General features: G+C 44.3%; 1 protein-coding gene across 13 annotated transcripts in view; it reads left to right on the top strand.

The window, feature by feature from the left end:
* LOC122709939 (aminopeptidase O (putative)) overlaps nt 1-22,706 on the top strand; it is a 392,862-nt gene that overhangs the window by 276,018 nt on the left and 94,138 nt on the right. For all 13 annotated transcript variants that reach the window (XM_043927317.1, XM_043927315.1, XM_043927318.1 and 10 more), the window contains 2 exons: nt 2,556-2,599; nt 10,736-10,796. In XM_043927317.1, coding sequence (XP_043783252.1) covers nt 2,556-2,599; nt 10,736-10,796 — 105 coding nt within the window. The remainder of the gene's footprint in view (nt 1-2,555; nt 2,600-10,735; nt 10,797-22,706) is intronic.

Genomic DNA, 22,706 nt, shown 5'->3' with positions numbered 1-22,706 from the left:
CTGGTGTACCACAGAGTGTTTCATACATTCTTTTTCAGACTGCCTTCCATTATCATTTACTACAAGATATTGAATATAGTTCCCTGCACTGTATAGTAGGACCTTGTTGTTTATTTTATATGTAGTGTTGTATAGTATAATAGTGTGTATCTGCTAATCCTAAACTCCTAATTTATTCCTCCCTGCTTCCCCTTTGGTAACCATAAATTTGTTTTCTATGTCTGTGAGTCTCTTTCAGTTTTGTAAATAAGTCCATTTGTATCATTTTTTTAAGATTCCATATATAAGTGATATCATATGATATTTGTCTTTGTCTGACTTACTTCACTTAGTATGACAATCTCTAGGTTCATTCAATGTTGCTGAAAATGGCATTCTTTCATTCTTTGTTTCTGGCTGAGTAATATTCTATTGTGCGCATATGTGTGTGTGTCTGTGTCTGTGTATCTATCATATCTTCTTCATCCATTCATCTGTTGATGCTCACTTAGGTTGCGTCCATATCTTGGTTACTGTAAGTAGTGCTACTATGAACATTAGGGTACTTAGACTGCTGCATGTTAATATTAGGTTTGTTGTATCTGTGTCATGTATTTTGGGTGAAGCAGCAATAGGCACGTAGAGTCTTAGAAGGAGGACAGAGGTTGCAAGAAAGAAATCTTTCACCAATGCTCTCAATAGGGAAATTCTGTCTCTGGAAGAAATGGACCTAACCACCCATAAACACATAGGAAGGGACAGCTGACTCCACCAGTGTAGTGATGGCTATGCTTAATGCCATGATAGAAAAAGAACACCTTGTCATACAAATTGTTTGCAGATTTCTAGTCCCGTGTCATTCCATCTGTTTGTAATACAATGGTGTGCACTGCCGCTTGCGTCTCACACTCTGAGTTACATGGATCTCATCCGAGCCCTGTGCTGACCCTGGGTCTGCAGGCTAGGTTGTGGTAGGGGCGTCCATCTGAAGGGATGCTCATTTATTAATGGCAGTGTCATATTTTGTCATCTGGGCTTACACATGTGCCCTCTTTAAGGACCAGTTTAAAAGGTGATTTCCAATTTATTAAAAGAAAACCTTTAAGTTCAGGTCTTACTTATCACTCAATATTAAGTCCCTAGAAAGTTAAATATTGTTCTTGTTTGTTTCATGTTCTGTATTTACCCAAAATGTATCTTATCAAACCTTCAGGTGAGGTAGGGTTGACACTAGGCTTACCCATATAGCAAATAAAAATGTACAACCCCCATGTAAATTAAAATTTCAGATTAAGAACAAAGAACTTTTTCATGTAAGTATGCCCTCAATTTACCTGGGTATCCTATGTTTTATCTCACAGACCTAGTTTAGACCAAATCAAGATTCCAGAATAAGATGGACTGAAAAGATTGGTCACAATACACAAGATGCAGATCAAATATAAATGTGATTTTGAATATTCATGTGAATATTATTTAGGTTTTCTGATATTATGGGTAGGTTTTAAAATAATCCTTACCTTTTGGAGGTATTTACTGAAACATTGATTGGTGAAATTATGTTAACGTTTGGGATTTACTTCTAAATAATGCAGGAGGCAAGTAAGTGGATGGCACAGATTGGGTATGGGACACTGGGTATGTGAAGGTTAATTACACTTTGCTACTTTTGAATGTGTCTGAAATTTTCCATTTTCCATAGTAGAGGATAAAATGGGTATGTGTGTAAGTCATGCCCTTAGATTAAAGAAAAAAAAATCTATTTTTGAAACATCTTAAATCAAACAATTGAGGATTTGCGCCGTGGCACCAGAAGAGGCTGCAGATGGAGGCAGGAGCCCGCGAGCTATTTTTGGGATTGTGACATCTTTGTTCCTCCACTGGGGTATTAATTGTCTTGATTTTTGTCTTTATTTTCCATATAGCAATGCAAAATAGCCATTAGTTACTAGCCTCTCAGAGTTGTGATTATTCAGTATGTAACAGGATCTCTGGTGGCTCAGTGGTAAAGAACCTGCCTGCCGGTGCAGGAGACACAGGAGGCATGGGTTCAATCCCTGGGTTGGGAAGATCCCCTCGAGGAGGAAAGGGCAACGCACTCCAGTACTCTTGCCTGGAGAATCCCATGGACAGAGGAGCCTGGTGGGCTACAGTCCGTGGGTGTGCAAAAGAGTCGGAGGTGGCGGAGAAACTGAGCACAAACAAGCAGGATCTCTAGGGAAAGCTGGTGAAGAGGAGGACATGGTTTAAGTCAGAGGGACAGTGCTGTGTGCTCGGGCTAGCCTTTTGAAAATAGTTAAACATGGAATGAAATAAACTGTTGGGTTAGGTCAGAATAGCAAACATTACTTTTTTCAATTTGTTTGTGGTTTTTACAAAAATAAATCTCTATAACTGATTGGACTGAAGCCCTAGTAAATTAATAAATTGAATATATAGCCTAATATTTCAGTGTCAGCCTACCTTCCCTAGCAGGTGAGTTGTCAGCAGCTGGGAACACTCAGTCTCTGGCATGACTCCAGGCAGGGTTATTTATTGATGGACATCTTTAATGATTTGCTTTTTTCTTCTTCCAGGATTTCCTTCAAATGCTGTTGGAGAACATCCCAGAAGAAAAAAGGTGAGGACCAATTTAGGAATTAAGGGCCCAGTTTTATTTTGAATGTTAAAAATGACTCTGTCATTGTTTGGCAAATTGCAGCCTAGAAGTTTAATCTTCCTCTGTCAATAGAGGAGGGACCTAGTCCAGCCAGCAGGAGTCCTGGGATGATCAATTGGACCTAGAAATATCGGGAGTGTGGATTCTAGGAGCCAGCACAAACAGCTGGAGACACTCTATGGCCTCAGCTGCCATGAAAAAGAATGGGGGAGAGACAAGTTCTAAAAGTTAGGGTGACTTGTTTTGGAATGTCTGAAATGTTTCAGATTTGCCATCCTTTTATTTTTTTTTCATCCTTTTATTTTTAAAGTGAACATTCAAGGTTTGCTTCATGTAAAAATCACATCAGATATGTCCATTATTGCTAAGGTCAAGAACAACAGGTTACCTGTAAGAATTTTTCTTTTCTTTTATACTTGCCCTGAAATAACCTTTCAGGTCCTCTAATAGAATGGAGCAAGTTCCTTAGGAACTAATTTAGAAAAAAGAAAAAGAAAGTTAATAGACATGGTTTATTACCTCCTTAGGCTGTTACCCAGGTCTGTTTCTGAGTAATGACTATACATTCTTTTAGGAGAACTTCTCAGGGCACAAATATAGCAATTTTCATGGAGGCAACAAGGTGCATTTTTCATTTTGGAGGTCTTCTTTCTTTACATCCCCTTCCTAATAAGGTTATGGAGTTCATTTGGATGGCCCAAGCCCTCTAGCTCTGAGGGCACCTAGATTTTATCATTGTGAATATTTTTTATAATCTCACAAAGTAACTTTTGTTGTGACTGTGGATGTTAAGAGCAGCATCTCCATTGAAAGGTGCCCACTGACCACCAACCTTCGCCCTTCGAGAGGATGCCTCACCCAGTTAGCATCATGTTTTGACTAGCAGGCTTAAGTTTTTTTAAAAAATTTTCCTTAAGAGTTGAGACTTCATTGCTACAATTAATGTATTTCAGCAAGTATACTAGAATATATTTTGAAACTCAGACATTGTCTTTCCTGCTCACTAATCTCAGAATCTAATCCAGCTTTTAAAGCAGACTGTTGATTCTTTTACCTGTGCAGCACGTTGTACCAATTTTATCCAGCTCTCCGAAGGCCCCACACCTACCCGTGGAGCCTCTAATCTTTGACTCCATCGCAAGCTGATCTTCAGACACATCTGTTAGGCACGTGAGCTATGCTGAACAAGACAAAATTTTTTAGGTTAGACCAGCCAGTTAAAGCCCTAGGGCCAGCCCACATCATACTGCCTTTCTCTCATTCTCTTGCTTCGATTAATTTTAACATTCTCTATTGAGTACCTCCTTCACCAGGTTTTAGGCTGGACACTAGGAAATAAAAAATTAAGTCTACGCTTAGCCCTCAGGGAGCTCCTAGTCAGCTGCTAAAGGTGTACATGAAACAGGTCATGACTCAGGGTAGGAAGTTCTATGGTAAACTTCAGCACGGAGGTGGGGCTCAGCAGTCCTATGCTCAAGACTTCAGGCCAGAGGTACTGCTGAAGGCTTCAGGTAGGGGAGTGCCATCCGCAGGTTAGAAAGGTATCTGGGAGTGGTCAGCGTGGGAGATAGATAGGATGGAGGGAACTAGCTATCAGGAGACCAACCAGAGACAGGAACGGCAGCTCACTCAAGATCCAGAGCTGGGACCATGGGTGGATGGTGGCAGCGGGCTTTGAACAGATCTCGGGAATATCCCAGGAGTGCCACAGTTAAGTTGGTTGACTGGTTGAGCTGAAACGACGAGTCCTTGCATGATCTGACCTTTCTCTCTCTCTGCCACTCAGTTACATGCGGAGTATAGAAGTCCTGGCAATCCAGACGGCAGGTGTTTGGTCTCAGGAATCAGTATGGGGCAAAGGGAGGGAAGGCTGAGTGTTTGAAGGTGGAAGAGGGGAGATGAGAAACCATGTTTTAGACATCTTCAGTGAGTGGTTTCTGTCCAAAAGCTGATGAGACCAAGAGAAGAAGCAGCTAGGAGTGTCTATCCAGCGTGCCTTCCCCACCTGATAGTCCAACAGTATCAACAGCTGCCGGCTCTTTCTTTGCTCACCAGTTATTATGTTTGTGTGCGCACATTCACGTGTTTGTTTTAATTCAGTACTCTTCCTCCCCCTTGAAGCTAGGGAGTACTTGTTTGTAAATGTTACCTCAGCAATCTTCATTATCTACCCAAGTGCAGATGACTTGCTCTGATCAAGAAAAGAAGTAACCATGCATAAAGCGTTGAGGCATACACTGTTTGTATCCCCAGGTAGGAAGGAACTCAAAAACATAAATTACTGACCTTTAAAAACCCATACAGAATGTAAGTTGCATTTCAGAACAAGAACATTTTCCGCTTCAGACCCTGAACGTGGGAGCCCCCAAAGCCTGAGGCCATGGAGAACTGCCCTGCCCGTGTTCTCTGCACCTTCACTCTGTTCCCGAAGCACGGGCCTTTTGCTTTCCTGTAGGCGCGCAGATAGGAGGTGATCTTTAGAATCTCAAGGGGCTGAAGACAGAGCCAAGGGTGATAAAGGCCTTTCTCCTGATCAGCACTGAGTTGATAGGCACAAGCAGCAGATATGGCTAATAGTCAGCACCCTACCCTTGTCATGCCACCCCCAGAAGTCAACTGACCGAGCAATGTCGTACACACAGCATATAAATGCTCTTTTCATCCCATGCCTAGCTCTTCTTTCTGTGTACTATAACATTAAGAAGAGAAGAGCTACTGGTCACTTTCCTGACCTTAAACACAACTTATTTTTCTAACCAGCATCATGCAGGATGGCCAGCCCTTTCCCCCCATTGTGTGTTACATGTGACTACATTCAGAGCTCACAGCGTCTGGAGACCCATTCCTAAAACTCAGAGCTGCCTTTCAGGACACGGGTGTACAGCATGGGGGCTCTCCGGCCAGAGGGTGAGACAGCCGGCTGTTCCGGATACCCGGGAGGCCTCAGGAATGAGGCAGAAGCACCGCTCACTAGTACAGAGACGGAGGGCATGCAGGCTGGGTCTGTGTACTTTTAGTTATCTGTATAAAATCAATTTCCATAGTGAGCAGACATGCAGAAGAGTAATTTCCTGTAAGTCCTAGGTCCCAGAGAAGTGGAAATGCTTCTGCTTGTCTGTTGTGATTATTTAAGCTCCATGATCTCAGAGGGGAAAAACTCACCATTGGCCTTGACTCTGAGTGTCTTGATTTGAAAAAGTCAGCTTTCAGCTTTACCACTGCTACATATCCAAGTCCAGAAATGAACTTCACCTGTACTATCATCTCAGTAATTATGATCAAAACAGGAAAAATTATGTACATTTTAAAAAATAAAACATAAAGCCCCTTTCATTCCTGAAAATTCAGCATTTTCAGACCATCTCCCATAATTTCCTTGGGAGGTAAACCTACTTCTGCTACTTCTATAATGTTTACATTTGTTTTTAGTGGATGGAGTTAATGCTTTGATCTTCCTCTCAGAATTTAGCATCTTATTACACATAAGAAATCTGTAAGTGGGCATCTGTGCAGTTTGATGTCTGCACTGAGACTGGGAGTTTAGAAACCTAGGTCTTTTCTCTAGCCCTTTCCTTTAGCCTGGGTGACTTTTGGAGAAGGCAATGGCAACCCACTCCAGTGTTCTTGCCTGGAAAATCCCATCGACGGAGGAGCCTGGTGGGCTGCCATCTATGGGGTCGCACAGAGTCGGACACGACTGCAGCGACTTAGCAGCAGCAGCAGGGCTGACTTTGAACAGTTTTCTTATGCTGCAGTTTCTCCATCTGTTAAAAAGCCACACGACAATTGACACCCACTTCACGAGGATATTATGAGGAATGAAGTGATAATGGTTATAAGGTGTTTTGAACCTTTCCAGAGGTAAGTGATCTGGAAACACAGGTTCTCTTCATTCACAGGAGAGTGTCTTTTGCTCTTGGATGCAGCTGAACAATGAACTCTCCTGTCCTCACACTCCTGCCCCTCCCAAGGGTCCCCCTATCTCTTCTGAACTGTAATTGGGGGCAGACAAACAGGGCAGCCACGACAGCAGCCAGGTCACCTTCAGCAGGAGAGATAGGACCAAGAAGTCAGCATTGGCAGACCAGCACAGGCCTTCTCCTCTTGCAGGCTTGTCTGCACCGTAAATCATGAACAATGTATTGTGAATTCCACACAGGAAGAAAAGTGAGAGCTTTGCAGCCAGACAACAGAAGGCTGAGTCCCAGCTCTGTGAGCACCGTCAGGGAGGCCCTGAGCAAGACCCTCAGCCCCTTGGACCTTTATTTGTTCATCTCTAAGATGGGGATAATAGTATTAGTCTTGTACAGAACCCTATCCGAACCCTGTACCTGATAGGCATCCATTGATTGTTTGCCACATAGATAAGCTTTAGCCTGTTCTCAGTCTTCGTTGGTGAAGATGTGGTCTTCAGTCAGTAACACTCCAGGACTCACCTCCCAGCCCCTGCCCTCCACCATGCCATCCCCTGACCGTGCCACCCCTAAAGAAGCATCTTTCAGCTAAAAGTCTCCAAAGGAAATTTATGTCCCTGTCCTCTTACTCACTCCTCCATGGGGATGCACAACAGCTGTTCACCATCTTTTGTAAAACCGCTTGCAAATGGCTCTGTAGTCACTCCCAGACTTCTCTTCTTCAGGTTATTTAATCCCAGTTCCCTTGACCTCCCTTGTGGATCTAATGTGCTTACCCCTTTGATCATCACTACTGCTGTCTTCTAAATCCTTTCTAAATTCTTCATCTTAAGTTGTGGCAGGTTTAAGAATGCTCATTTTCCTAGACTCCACAACACAGTGCAGCTCAGTTCTGAGTGCTGCCGCCTTCCTGGGTATCTCCTGAAGGATGGGTAACCAGACCTTTTGTCCCTCCTTGGCTGGAAAGGAAGAAGATGAATGGGCTACTTAGAGAGAAGCACCAATGAAGGATAGACAGGGATAAAAATGGACCCTTGCTTCTAAACTGGGACAAACAGTTGAGAGCGCCAGCAGGGCCTCCAGAGCTGCTCAAGCCCCAGGCAGGAGCTCTACACACCAGATGAACTGCCCCCTGGTGCCAGACCAGGTGGGAACTGTTTGCATTCGTTCCAAACAAGAACGAACCTTCTTCTGAACACCATCCTCAATGGAAGTTACCAAATCTGTCTTACCTTCCAGCCTGGCACATGTCACTAGAAAGTAAAACAACCTCAAGTCCTCTTGAGCGCTTCTCTAAGTGGCCCTTTGACACCACTTTCCTCCTCCTGGCATATCAATTATGCCAGGTGAGGGCATTTCCAGAGCCTCTTTCTACGGCCAAACAAATAAATCAAATCCAAGATATCATAATGACCTTAATGTGCTGAGAGATGCCTCCTCTCTTCTGGTCATCCCACCCCCACTCCAAGTGCGCTCACGTGTGCACACGCGTGCGTGTGTGTGCGCGCACGCACACAGCCATCTGAGGGCACGTGTGCATGCACGCACATGAGCACACACTTCCACGCTCTCACAGCCTACAGAGGAGACTTGGCCATGGGCGCTGAGATGACGACAAAGAAACAGTGGGAAAGAGCCCAGGAATGGTGGCTCCTGGCCTTTCATACAAGGCACAGCCAGTAATTTCACTGACCTGGGAACTGGACAAACAGCCTGGGAGGGTGGTCACCTTCCCCTTATTCACTTCTGGCCTCTTCCCTGTCTGGTCATCCCACAGATGAGCATCATCTCGAAAATGAATCCAAACTAATTTTTCTCCCCTCTGTGTATTTTCTCTTTGCTGAAAGCAACAGTTTCCCCCTTCAACCACCTTTGCTTTTGCCCTGGGTAGGGAAGACCTCCCCAGGTCCTATCACTTCGTGGCAAATGGATGGGAAATGTGGAAACAATGTCAGATTTCATTTTCTTGGGCTCCAAAATCAATGAGGATGTAACTACAGTTATGAAATTAAAAGACACTTGCTCCCTAGAAGAATAGCTATGACAATGTATTAAAAAGCAGAGACATTACTTTGCCAACAAAGGTCCATCTAGTCGAGGCTATGGCTTTTCCAGTAGTCATGTACAGATGTGAGAGTTGGACCATAAAGAAAGTTAAGTGCCGAAGAATTGATGCTTTCAAACTGTGGTGCTGGAGAAGACTCTTGAGAGTCCCTTAGACTGCAAGGAGATCAAACCAGTCAATCCTAAAGGAAATCAACCCTGAATATTCATTGGAGGGACTGATGCTGAAGTTGAAGCTCCAGCTGCCACTTGATGAAAAGACCCTGATGCTGGGAAAGGTTGAGGTCAAGAGGAGAAGGGAGTAACAGAGGATGAGATGGTTGGATGACATCACTGACTCAGTGGACATGAGTTTGAGCAAACTGTGGGAGACAGTGAAGGACAGGGAAGCCTGGCATGCTGCAGTTCATGGGGTCACAAAGAGTCAGACACAGTTTGGCAACTGAACAACAGGGGAAGACCAAGACACACTAGTGACTTGCTTCTCAGTGAAGAAGAAAAGGAAGGACAAGATCAGTCAACCCTGTCTTCCTTAAGCCACCTAGGCCCGCTCTTCCCTCCCTTCTCACTGCGTCCAGCCTGCAGCAGAACAGTACAGGCGTGAGGGGAGCGCTTGGCCTTCAGCATCTTAACTGATGTAGATGGCACTGTATCTTTCCACAGCCTCTTTACAATTCCAAAGGGAGGGAGGAGGGAATATTTCATACATGTAATGGAGTATATAATACATAAAATTTAAAAAGATACAGGCCTTAATGACTTGGGGATATCTTAGTGGGCAAGGTGATCATTAACTTAAAAAGGAATAATTTTTATTGAGTCAACAATGAAATCTGTTTTCATTCATTCAAATAAAAAGTATCTATGGGGATACTTACACCACAACGGTTTTAAGTGCAGGGTTAAGAGAAGTGAGTAAAACAGACACCAACCCTGGTCTCAGAGAGCTTTGATCTAGTGAGGAGACATTTACAAGTCAAGTAACAAAACAAATTGCAGTCTCAGGCTGCGACAGGATACTGTGCCACAGAAGACAGGGCCGTGTGGGTGTGACGTACGCGGCCTGAAAGAGGATTCCAGGAAGGCCTCTGTGGCTGGAGAGACTGGGCGTGAGCAGGAATTATCTCGAAGCCAGGGAGGAATTGCTTAAACTTCAGTAAGACAGGAAGACATGACCTAAAGCTTGTGGACCCTAAACATATTGGCCACTGGGTACATTTAAAGGAGTATTTAAATCAGCAGGCATGAAACCAAAAGATTTCAGCTGACCTTGGAACAAACAAGCAATCATAACATTCTGAATAAAGCGGAATGAAGACCTGCTTGAAAACAGGCAGCAGAAAGCCACATGTGCTCCACGGCTCTGCGCCTCCCAGGGTTCCCATGATGAGTTGTATCATTTTTGCTTGCTGTCACCCATCGTCACCGTGAAGTTGGCATTTCATTTTGACACACTCAGTGCTGTGAGGTTCGGATTTCATGTTACTCCACCTCTCTCCAGGAAGCAGTCACGCCTGACATGTCCCATGAACATGCCCCCTCCTCCCTGCATAGGCACGCCCAACGAAGACTTCCTCTCACGGCATCAAGGACCTCCTGTGGGGCCCCTTTGATTCCTTAGATCTCATCATGTGCACTCCTGTGGACTAGAGAGACACTCTACTGAATGTGACCGTGCCCCCTCCTCACTTTAATCTGAGACAGCACTGCACTTTCTCCAGATTTCTCTGGAAGAACAATGCTGTGATGTGCCCCGAGAGTTAGATCCATTCTGTATTATTAGTAATAAGTGCACTGTAACTTTTAAAAATGTATTTATTTATTTATTTATTTATTTTTGGCTTGCTGGGTCTTCATTGCTGGGCTCAGGCTTTCTCTATACTTGCGATGAGGAGGACTACTCTTTGTTTGGGAGCACGGGCCTCAGTTGTTGCCGCACACAGCCTCAGTAGTTGCGCTGCACCGGCTTAGTTGCTCCGCAGCATGTGGAATCTTCCCAGACCAGGGATTGAACCCGTGTCCCCCGCTTCGGCAGGTGGATTTCTACCCACTGTGCCACCAGGGAAGTCCACTCCGTAACTTTTTAATCCTTTACTTTTTTGTCGTTTTATTTTTAAAGGCCTGAGCTGTCTGTTGGAAACATCTTCCGAGACTGGCTGGAGAGTTCTGGAATTCCACAGGTGAGCTTCAGATAACTGCCTCACCGGACTCTGTGGAGAACAGTAAGGCTTATCACTTAGTGTATCAATCATGGCAGTGGTTTCTTTATATATATATATATCCTTATACAAGTAAGCGGGTTTCCCTGATAGCTCAGTTGGTAAAGAATCTGCCTGCAATGTACGAGACCCCAGTTCAATTCCTGGGTCTGGAAGATCCCCTGGAGGAGGGATAGGCTACCCATCCCAATATTCATGGACTTCCCTGGTGGCTCAGATGGTAAAGAATCTGCCGGCAACGTGAGAGACCTGGGTTTGATCCCTGGGTTGGGAAGAACCCCTGGAGGAGGGCCTGGCAACCCACTCCTGTGTTCTTGCCTGGAGAATCCCCATGGACTGAGGAGCCGGGTGGGCTCCAGTCCCTGGGGTCGCAAAGAGTCAGACCTGACTGGGGGCCTAAACACACATAACAGTAACCAGCTCACTGAGCTGCAGTGTCCCTGAGTCAGGAAGACGATGTCTCCCACACTGTTCGGCCGGCCGTGGTGGAGCGTGCCTCAGGCCTCTGCCCCTAGTGACTGAGGTGGACGTTCTGGTTGACTCTCAGCTGAGTGTTCAGTGAGGTCTTCCACAGCGTGATGCACACTTTGGGCAGCCTCACCAGGCAGCAGTCCAGCGCCGCCGGCGTCCTGAGCTCTGCTCTGTGGATGCGGCCAGACGAGTGAACTGGCCTGCCTGTCACTCTCCTCTGACCCGGCATGCCCATAGCTTCCCCCTCATTGGCCCATGCTTTCTCCTCTGCTTCTGCATCTCTGCCTCCAGCTGCTGTTCTCATCTGAAGAAGCAGTTCAGACTCATTTCTCTGTCCGGGGGCCCGGGACCTACCTCTCCTTCAGGTTTATTTCTCTGCTCCCCCTTTCAGCCCATGGTGATTCTGAGGGAGACATTCCCTGGCAGCCCTCACTGCGTGGAAATCACCTGGCCTGAAGCCTCCTCCCCCCTGCCTTCTCCCTGCTGCCCTCTCCCCGGGTCTTGTGCTTCCAAGAGCCCCGAGGGCCGCCCCGAGCTAGAGCCTGGGCCCTGCCTAGAAGCGGCCGGTCAGAGGACCCGGTGGGCCTGGAACTCTTCCAACCCCCAGAGCAGCTGCAGACCCGTCTCGGTGGGCCCGAGTGTCTGGGAGTGGACCCCACGGTGGGGAGAAAGTCTGCCCGGGGCACAAGCAAGCGGCCTGTTAGCCTGCTCGTTTCTGGTTTCATGACTGGTTATACGAGCTTCCCCTTGGGAGTGTCTGAATGTCAATGAATGTCTGTGAACCATGAAATTAAGGAACAGGAGGGGCTGTTCTCCATTACCTTTTCATCCCTCTCCTCTCGTCTTTGTCCTGTTCTGCCACACACGGGGCAACGTCGGCCACCAGCCACCAGGAGCTCATTCCCGAGGAAGGACGCACGGCCTTCGGTTCAGGAATGCGTGTCACCTGTTAAAACTTATTTGTTTGGCCCAATCCTTCTGGGAGCAAAAAAGAATAAAATGCTGTGTCCTAAACACGCAGAACAAAGTGAGACGTTCGGGAGCACCTGGTCCTGGGAGGCAGTGCTTTCAACTTGTGTATGTCACGTGTAATGAGTTCCTGTGATTTCCAAGATGGATGCTTCCAAATCAGGTCACTAGCTGAGTGCAAAAATCCCCGGGAACAAAGTTAAGGTTTGTCTGATCCCAAATAGCCACACCCTGCTCTTGTTGTTTTCTTTGGGGGTGAGGGGTGGGTATCCCCTGAAGCCTGCTGCCTGGAGTTCTCAGGCCAGGCTGTTGCAAGGCTCCCAGACATTCTTAGGGGGGGCTGGAAGCTGGGAAAAGTTGGGAGCTCAAAGGGCAAAATCCTGCATTTCCTGGCCCAGAACAAGAAGGCAGCTGTGTTCAGCAGTTAGCCCCGAGGGAAGAGAAAAGAAAGAGTCCTTAATCGAGTGCCCAGAAGCAGGCGCACCCAACTAGCGCCATCACACTGGGGCTGACCTGCTCACTCCCAGGAGGTTCTGTAGTTTCCCTTGAAGAAGAAGAGGCTTTGCCACCAGCTTTTGCTTTTCATTAAAAGGGGGAGGGGTCCATGGAAGGGAAAGATTTGCCTCTGAGTGGTACATTTTTTCCAAAGGTCTAGTTGCATTAGTGACAGCTTATAGCATAGACAAGAATCTCCGCCGTAAACTGACGAAACCTGCTGTCAAAACACAGCCAGGTGCAATGAGGCCAACCCGGCTATAAATTGTCTTTAAGACCCAACTGGTATTTCCTTGGGTGCTTAACTGTTCAGTAAAAACAACAGCGTCAGACAGAAAAGACCCTGATTTAGTGCACATCTTTACATTGGTGAATGATCAGACGGCATCTTTTCATCTCTTCACCCATTTCGGCCATTATTTATGTGGCTAATGGTGATTTACCTGCTCACAGCCGTTTCCGCGCCCCTTGAAAGTTCCCTCTCGTTTCCACTTCAGTGAGACTCTGCGCCCTCTTGTTGCAGGAGCCTCACAGTGAATGGGACACCTTGTTCTTTGTCCCTATCATTATAATATAAAGTTACTGGTGTGTTTGGCCTGGAATGACAACCAGAGCATTGAAATCATTCCAATGCTCTTTGTTCTCATTAAAAATTTCTGTCCACCAGCAGTTGAAGTCATTCATGACAAGAGAGTCACATTCTACTGGTGAAGTTTTCATTCCACAGGTTACAGAGGCTTTTTGTCTTCTCTAAGGAATGTTTGCCTTGGGGTTGGCCTCCATTTTCCTTTTTGGCCACATTGAATGGAAATCATTTTTTTTTAATGTGTGGAAATAGCTTCAGCAGCTATAAAAGTAATCGTGAGCCCCAAAAAAGTAAAGGAAATTGGATACAAATCTGTTTAAAGAAACACCCAACCCTAACCTATGGCTTTGCTAACAGACTTAAAATTGATTTTACCATTGATATTACAGATTGTTTCCTTTATGATATTTTTCTGATTATAAAAGTATTACATACTGAAATATAAAAAAAGTTTGTAATAAGAAAATTAAAATGGCCCAGAGATAATTCTGTAAGTCATTTACTGATTTCAATTATTTTTTATTGCACCATGTGGCATGTGGGGTCTTAGTTCCCTGACCAGGGACTGAACCCCCTACAGTTGAAATGTAGCATCTTAACTACTGGCCCATCAGGGAAGTCCCCGGAGTTAATTTTTTGACAGAAAACCCGTTTAGTCATTTTTCTGGTCTCCCTTTTCAAAAATAAAAATAATATGTTCTCTGAAGCAAGTTCAAGCAAAACCAAAGTAAAAAAACATAAAAGCCCTTGCCCCTTTCAGTCTTACTCTGCAGAGATAATATATGCCTGGTATGTGTCCTTCTATACCTTTTCTGTGCTATATGTTATGTAAGTGCATATCCTTTCTTAAAAAATTGGACTTTTATTAGCTAAACTTAAAAGCTTTCATTTAAAAATACATCTTAAGCAATTTCCCACATCCCTTGAAATAATTCAACAGCAGTAATTTTTAACAGCTGCATAAATTTCTAAAGAGTGGTACCATAATTTAATTTATCAGACACTCCCAACTGTTGGAATAGTATATAGTACTTCTAAGAAAGTTGCCCATTCTGCTAATTTGACAATTCTATAAATAGATTTTGATTTCTTTTCATGTCTGCCCAAAGGTCTCCTCCCACCCACCAGAACATATGTACATATTCCAATCTTTTTTAAAACATTTATATCAAATGTAATAGAAATAACTCTTCTCCCTCCAGCCCTTCTTCTGTACTTCTTTATTTTAGTTGTCATAGAACTCTCTGACCCCTCCTTTTCTTTGATTTCCTGCCCACATTTCCTGATATCTTTATATATATATGTATTAAATTTATAATTTTATTTCCTTTCCTAGCATCTTCCTCACTTTTTCTTTTTTTTTTTTTAAAAAAAAAATAAACCGGCCGAGCCCCCGGCCGCTGTGTGCGTCTCCGCCCCCCGGGAAACGTCCCAACGGCGCCTGGTGCGAGCCGCTGAGGCCCGGAGCAGCGCCGAGAGCGGCGGCGGCAGCGGGAGCACTTCCTCACTTTTTCATTATATTTTGCTTGGACTAGTGCAGTAACTAATTGTCCTTTTAGCCTGCAACTTGTCCCCCTTTCCATCCACCATCCACATCAATGCTACGTGAATCTTCCCCCAAACACAGTTTACATCTCTCCTCACGAGAAACTTTTTCCCCATTTAGAAAAAACTCTTTGGCCTGCCATTTGAAGCTGTAAACTGCCCCAAGCTACCATTTTAAACTTTATTTTCTACCACTCCTAGGCATATACTGGATCATAATTATTAGTTTCCAAATAGTTATGAGCTGAATTTTAATTTAATCTAAATTTAAATTGAAAATCTAATAATACAGTCATGGTTTGGACCAATTTAGGTTTGTAAATGAATCCACTTGGACCAGTTTAGGTTTGTAAACGAATCCACTTTTTCAACTGTCAATTCTATGAAATCTACTTCAGACCAAGCATTTCTGATTAAAACTTAGCATCCAACTGAGATAGACTGTGAAAACACATCAGATTTAGAAGACTTATTACAAAAAAGTGAAGATAAAATATCTCATTAAAGGTTTTAAATATTTTTAGGTATTGAAATAATTGTATTTTGGATACTTTGTAAAATAAAATATATTATTAAAATTAATTTTAGCTGCTACAACTTACTTTTTATTTGTGGCAAATAGAACATTTTTAAATATTTTTTTTGTTTATTTATGGCTGCATTGGGTCTTAGTTGCAGTGCACAGGCTTCTCTCTAGTTTTGGGTTTTGAGCTCAGTTGCCCAGATGCATGTGGGATCTTAGTTTCCCAACCAGTAATCGAACCCATGTCCCCTGCATTGAAAGGCAGATTCTTAACCACTGACCTCCAGGGAAATCCCCAGCAATGAGACCATTTTAAATGACACATGTGGCTTGCACATATTCATACTGAATAGTGATGCTTTAAAGCTGTTAGCTGAATTAAAATCTGAGTGCATAATACCTTAAAATCCACCACTGATGTACTTGAAATCATCTGTAGTTTTGTCAGATGTATGGCTAAAGCTGGAGCTAGTCAGTCCGTAGACGCCCTTCAGTCTGGTCTGAAACCACGAATGATTATCACCCACTGCTGAGTGCTGCTTTCACCGCAGTTGTTCATAAGGGTATGAACGAATTACTGTCCTCTCTTCGGTGCTTAATTTCAACTCCCGGGTGACCCATTTTCCAAGGCACCAACAAGTAACACAATAACGCCAGTGAACCCCACAGCCCTTCTATGGCTCAGGCTATTCTTTAGGGAAAAGTGCTTAGCAGCCTTAAATGGCCAAGTCACAGGCAGCAGTGGCAATGATGGGGATAGAGAAGATGGCTAATGGCCAATCATATAGTCTCCTAGAAACAGAAACAGGCAGGAATCAAGCTCCCAGGATTTAGAACATCAGCTTGTTGTGTCATCTTGGAAAATGCCTCTCCTTTCCAAACAAACACCTGCAAGTTGCCAGAGGCCACACAAGCAAATGATGGAAAACATAAGTCTTATAGGAGAAAATCCTGCATTCACAAAATTGGGGAAACTTGATAAGACATGATGCAAGAGACTCCATGTCATTGGAGCCATGATGTGCTTTAAGCACAGAGCAAGCCAGGTGGTTTATTACGGGAATAACATGTAGGCTTCTTTTAGCACAGATTATGTACTATTATCAACATAATTTAAAGGCCTATTATGATACTTAATCTTAGTGGTATCTATAAAAAATTCTACATGTAATGGTCATTCACAAAAACCAAGATTGGTTATTTTGCAAATTCCAGAGAAATTATATTTTTCAAATTATATGTGCTTTGCATGTGCAAATGTTGGTTCTTTTGTGCAACCATGTGCACATTATGGTTTTTTTATATCAATAATAGCAGTTGCCATAATGTGGTGTATGTTTTGAGCCCCTAGTAATTTTGCTGTCATTCTTATCCAGCGGTTAGATTCACAATTTCTAAGTGACTAAATGCAGATGGTGATTGCAGCCATGAAATTAAAAGACGCTTACTCCTTGGAAGGAAAGTTATGACCAACCTAGACAGCATATTAAAAAGCAGAGACATTACTTTGTCAACAAAGTCCCGTCTAGTCAAGGCTATGGTTTTTCCAGTAGTCATGTATGGATGTGAGAGTTGGACTATAAAGAAAGCTGAGTGCTGAGGAATTGATGCTTTTAAACTGTGGTGTTGGAGACTCTTGAGAGTCCCTTGGACTGCAAGGAGATCCAACCAGTCCATCCTAAAGGAGATCAGTCCTGAGTGTTCATTGGAGGGACTGATGTTGAAGCTGAAACTCCAATATTTTGGCCACCTGATACGAAGAGCTGACTCATTTGAAAAGACCCTGATGTTGGGAAAGATTGAAGGCAGGAGAAGTGGATGACAGGGGATGAGATGGTTGGATGGCATCACCAACTCAATGGACATGAGTCTGGGTAAACTCCGGGAGTTGGTGACGGACAGGGAGGCCTGGTATGCTGTGGTTCCTGGGGTCGCAAAGAGTCGGACACTACTGAGGGACTGAACTGAACTGAACTGAAATGTTTTGTCAGGGATCCGTGGAGATACTTCCTCTGGCCTCAATGGGGCAAGGCCTGCATTGTTGATGAGTCACCATTCTTTCACTTACTGTTCATCAAAGCTATGGCCCTTCTTCCCGCAACTCCTATATGATGCTTGGCAGTCACAGGAGATGAGGAGAGATTTTATTAAAATGTGTCCATTTTTAGCTTATTTTCTTTATTTCTGGCATCTGAGGCATCATGCTCATATTAATTAGTTCAGGCTGCCATAACAAAATACCAGATGAGGTGGCTTAAGCAACAGACATTTGGAGGCTGAAAGTCCAAGATCAAGGTGTGGGCAAGTTTGGCTTCTCCCAAGGCCTTTCTCCTTGGTTTGCCCATGGCCACCTTCTTGCTATGTCCTCAGTGGTCTTTCTTCTGTGTGTGTAGAGATCTCTGTCTTAATCTCCTGTTCTTATAAGGACATCAGTCAGATTGGATGAGGTCCCACCCATGCAATTTCATTTTACCTTAATCACCTCTTTTTGGCTCCTATCTCCAACATAGTCACATTCTGTGGAACGAGGGGCTAGGACATCAATATGTGAGTTGGGGGGGGGTAAAAATTTAGCCTGTAGTAATGCTGTTTCCCAATATTTCTCTGATTAGTTCCACATTTCTTGTGAATCCCTTCAAAGTGGCTGATAAAAATCACTCAAGTCAAACTTAACATATTTTATTCCCTTATAAATGAATATGCTTTGGGCATAGTTATTTGGCCCCAAATGATTTTAGTATCCTGTCCACAAAACTTTCAAGTCTCTGATGAAACGAGAGAGTAGGAAGGAAAGATCCGTCCTCCCAGAGAGAAGTAGGAAACTAAAGGTCTGTCCCAGGCATTGTGTATTACTGCAGACATCTGATTTGACACTGTCCAAATGACTCATTTGAAAAGACCCTGATGCTGGGAAAGATTGAAGGCGGGAGGAGAAGGGGACGACAGAGGATAAGATGGTTGGATGGCATCACCAACTCAATGGACAAACTCAGTGGGTTTGAGTAAGCTCTAGGAGTTGGTGATGGACAGGGAAGCCTGGCACGCTGCAATCCATGGGGTCGCAAAGAGTCGGACACAACTGAGCAACTGAACTGAACTGAAAATGTGTTGACCTCTTCACAGCATAGGGCACCGGGAAGAAACAGGAGACATTTTCCTTTGGTGCCCCAAATGAAAGTTCCCCAGCCTTCCTTCTTTTCACTCCCTTTCAAAACCTGATTTCCAGAAAGAATTTGAATCTCATTCGCAGTAATCTAAGACTAGACACCGAGTGAATAATAGGGATTAAAAGTGTTTCCTTTCCCTTGAAAATTTCCTTTGTAACTGTATCAGACCTTAGGCTTTGACAGAACTGTCAAGCATCCCAGACCAGATTCGTGAGATTTGCCAGAGGAAGCTTCTTCCAGGATCTGAAATCACCCTTCCAGCTAAGTGCCTTCCTTCCCGCCCCTTCCCTTCTTTCTAGGAATATAGCCTGTATATCTGTCCTTCACAAGGGACTGTGCATGACTCAAAGATGAGAGAAACACAGGCTTTACCCTCAGAATGCTTAATAATTCAGTAGGAAAAAGATACACAAATAACTGATCCATGGGAAACAGCAATAAGTGGTGTAAAACTAGCTCACTTTTATTTATTTAGTTTTTGAAATTTATTGATTTAAGTAGTTTTGGCTATGCTGGATCTTCTTTGCTGTACATGGACTTTCTCTAGTTGCAGCGAGACGGGACTACCCTTCATTGTGGTATTTGGGCCTCTTATTGCCGTGGCTTCTCTTCTTACGGAGCACAGGCTCTAGCGGCATGGGCTCAGTGGTTGAAGCCTGCAGGATCTAGAGCTCCGGCTCAGTAGTTGTGGCCCACCAGCTTAGTTGCTCTGCACCCTATGGAATCTTCTTGGACCAGGGATCTGACTGATGTCCCCTGCATTGGCAGGTAGATTCTTATCCACTGCAGCAGCAGTGAGTGAGTGAGTGATAGTTGCTCAGTCATGTCCGATTCTTTGCGACCCCATGGTCTATAGCCTGCCAGGCTCCTCTGTGCACAGAATTCTCCAGGCAAGAATACTGGAGTGAGTTGTCATTTCCTTTTCCAGGGCATCTTCCTGACCCAGGGATCGAGCACAGTTCTCCAGCATTGCAGGCAAATCCTTTACCATCTGAGTCACAGGAGAAGCCTACTATTAAGAGACATTTCTAAGTATAAAGACAGGTCAACTTAAAAAGCATCAGCAGATACATGCTTCAGCACCAGGGAAGTCCCTACTGAACTTTTAGAGTTGGGAAGAAAGAGGTCATTTTGCATTTGTGGAAGCAGAAAGGACTGAGTCAACCTTGAAGGACAGGAAAGGGAGAAGTCATTTTAGGCAACGGGTGTGACATGTTCAGTGTCTGGTGGGGAAAACTTAGTGTGCATGTGTGAGCAGCATGAGGCAGAATCAGATCTCAGTGACGGGGCGGGGGCAGTGTGGAGTAACTAGCTTGTCACAGCAGAGTGAGGCTCAGTGGGTAATGCCCCAGGACAAGGGGAATGGAGGCAACTTCCCCAGTGTGAGGGGTGGAGGAAAGGCCCCCTGTCCCCCCGACCCCCGCCTCAGGCCAGCCTCACTCTCAGCTCCCTTGCCCTGGCCTCAGCCTCTGCCACACTCTAATCAAGGCCATAGGCGTGTCCAGCTCTTTGCAACCCTGTGGACTATAGCCCACCGGGCTCCTCTGTCCGTAGGCTTCTCCAGGCAAGAATACTGGAGTGGGTTGCACCATTCCACCCCCCAGAATAGACAGGTGAATGCAATTTATGATGATAAAATATATCTGGTGAATGCATATTGACCACCATTTGAAGCAGTGATCTTTCCTGCTCCGTTTTCCTTGTTAGGAAGGAGTTTATTGTTGCCTGCTTTGCTTGGAGAACAGGATCTGAGAAGCAGATTGATTGTAAGGCAGGACACAGCTAGACTGCACAGGGTTGAATGTGAGAAGGAAAAGTTTACCCAAGATTCACCAGAGGGTTGTAGACAGTGCTAGTGACTGAGTGGCAGTAAGCTATCTGGGCCGGTGGGCCAGCAGCCTTGCTAGAAAGAAAACTCTCTGGATGAAAAGCCAAGCCCTTCCCCTCTGCGCAGGTACTAGGGACTCTTGTGGAGTGAAAGGAACAGTTAGAGACACTTTTGCTCCTTGGTTTTCAACTTTTGAACTTTCATGTCCAGAAGCTATTCATTTACATGGTGTGATCACTCACCTAGAGCCAGACATCCTAGAATGTGAAGTCAAGTGGGCCTTAGGAAGCATCACTATGAATAAAGCTAGTGGAGGTAATGAAATTCCAGTTGAGCTATTTCAAATCCTAAAAGATGATGCTGTGAAAGTGCTTCACTCAAATGCCAGCATATTTGGAAAACTCAGCATTGGCCACAGGACTGGAAAAGGTCAATTTTCATTCCAATCCCAAAGAAAGGCAATGCCAAAGAATGTTCAAACGACCACACAATTGCATTCATCTCACGTACTAGCAAAGTAATGCTCAAAATTCTCCAAGCCAGGCTTCAGCAATACGTGAACCGTGAACTTCCAGATGTTCAAGCTGGATTTAGAAAAGGCAGAAGAACCAGAGATCAAATTGCCAACATCCATTGGATCATAGAAAAAGCAAGAGAGTTCCAGAAAAACATCTATTTCTGCTTTATTGACTACGCCAAAGCCTTTGACTGTGTGGATCACAATAAACTGGAAAATTCTTCAAGAGATGGGAATACCAGACAATCTGACCTGCCTCCTGAGAAATCTGTATGCAGGTCAAGAAGCAACAGAACTGGACATGGAACAATAGACTGTTTCCAAATCGGGAAAGGAGTACGTCAAGGCTGTATGTTGTCAGCCTGCTTATTTAACTTATATGCAGAGTTTAGTTCAGTTCAGTCACTCAGTCGTGTCTGACTCTTTGTGACCCCATAAACTGCAGCATGCCAGGCCTCCCTGTCCATCACCAACTCCTGGAGTTTACCCAGACTCCTGTCCTTTGAGTCTGTGATGCCATTTAACCATCTCATCCTCTGTTGTCCCCTTCTCCTCCTGCCTTCAATCTTTCCCAACATCAGGGTCTTTTCAAATGAGTGAGCTCTTCGCATCAGGTGGCCAAAATATTGGAGTTTCAGCTTCAACATCAGTCCCTCCAATGAACACCCAGGATTGATCTCCTTCAGGATGGACTGATTGGATCTCCTTGCAGTCCAAGGGGCTCTCAAGAGTCTTCTCCAACACCACAGTTCAAAAGCATCAATTCTTCAGTGCTCAGCTTTCTTTATAGTCCAACTCTCACATCCATACATGACTACTGGAAAAACCATAGCCTTGACTAGATGGACCTTTGTCAGCAAAGTAATGTCTCTGCTTTTTAATATGCTATCTAGGTTGGTCATAACTTTCCTTCCAAGGAGTAAGCGTCTTTTAATTTCATGGCTGCAATTACCATCTGCAGTGATTTTGAAGCCCAAAAAATAAAGTCAGCCTCGGTTTCCCCATCTATTTGCCATGAAGTGATGGGACCAGATGCCATGATCTTAGTTTTCTGAATGTTGAACTTTAAGCCAACTTTTTCACTCTCCTCTTTCACTTTCATCAAGGGGTTCTTTAGTTCTTCTTCACTTTCTGCCATTAGGGTGGTGTAATCTGCATATCTGAGGTTATTGATATTTCTCCTAGCAATCTTGATTCCAGCTTGTGCTTCATCCAGCCCAGCGTTTCTCATGATGTACTCTGCATATAAGTTAAATAAGCAGGGTGACAATATACAGCCTTGATGTACTCTTTTTCCTATTTGGAACCAGTCTGTTGTTTGATGTCCAGTTCTAACTGTTGTTTCCTGACCTGCATACAGGTTTCTCAAGAGGCAGATCAGATTGTCTGGTATTCCCATCTCTTTCAGAATTTCCCACAGTTTATTGTGATCCACACAATCAGAGGCTTTGGCATAATCAACAAAGCAGAAATAGATGTTTTTGTGGAGCTCTCTTGCTTTTTCAATGATCCAGCTGATGTTGGCAATTTGATCTCTGGCTCCTCTGCCTTTTCTAAACCAGGTTGAACATCTGGAAGTTCATATTTCACATATTGCTGAAGCCTGGCTTGGAGAATTTTGAGCATTACTTTACTAGTGTGTGAGATGAGTGCAATTGTGCAGTAGTTTGAGCATTCTTTGGCTCAAACTTTAGCTTTCTTTGGGATTGGAATGAGTACATCATGAGAAATACTGGACTGGATGAAGCACAAGCTGGAATCAAGATTGCC

Source organism: Cervus elaphus, chromosome 16 (assembly GCF_910594005.1).
Source record: "Cervus elaphus chromosome 16, mCerEla1.1, whole genome shotgun sequence".
NCBI lineage: Eukaryota > Metazoa > Chordata > Mammalia > Artiodactyla > Cervidae > Cervus > Cervus elaphus.
The sequence above is the reverse complement of the archived record's forward strand: the minus strand, read 5'-3'. Positions and strand labels throughout refer to the sequence as shown.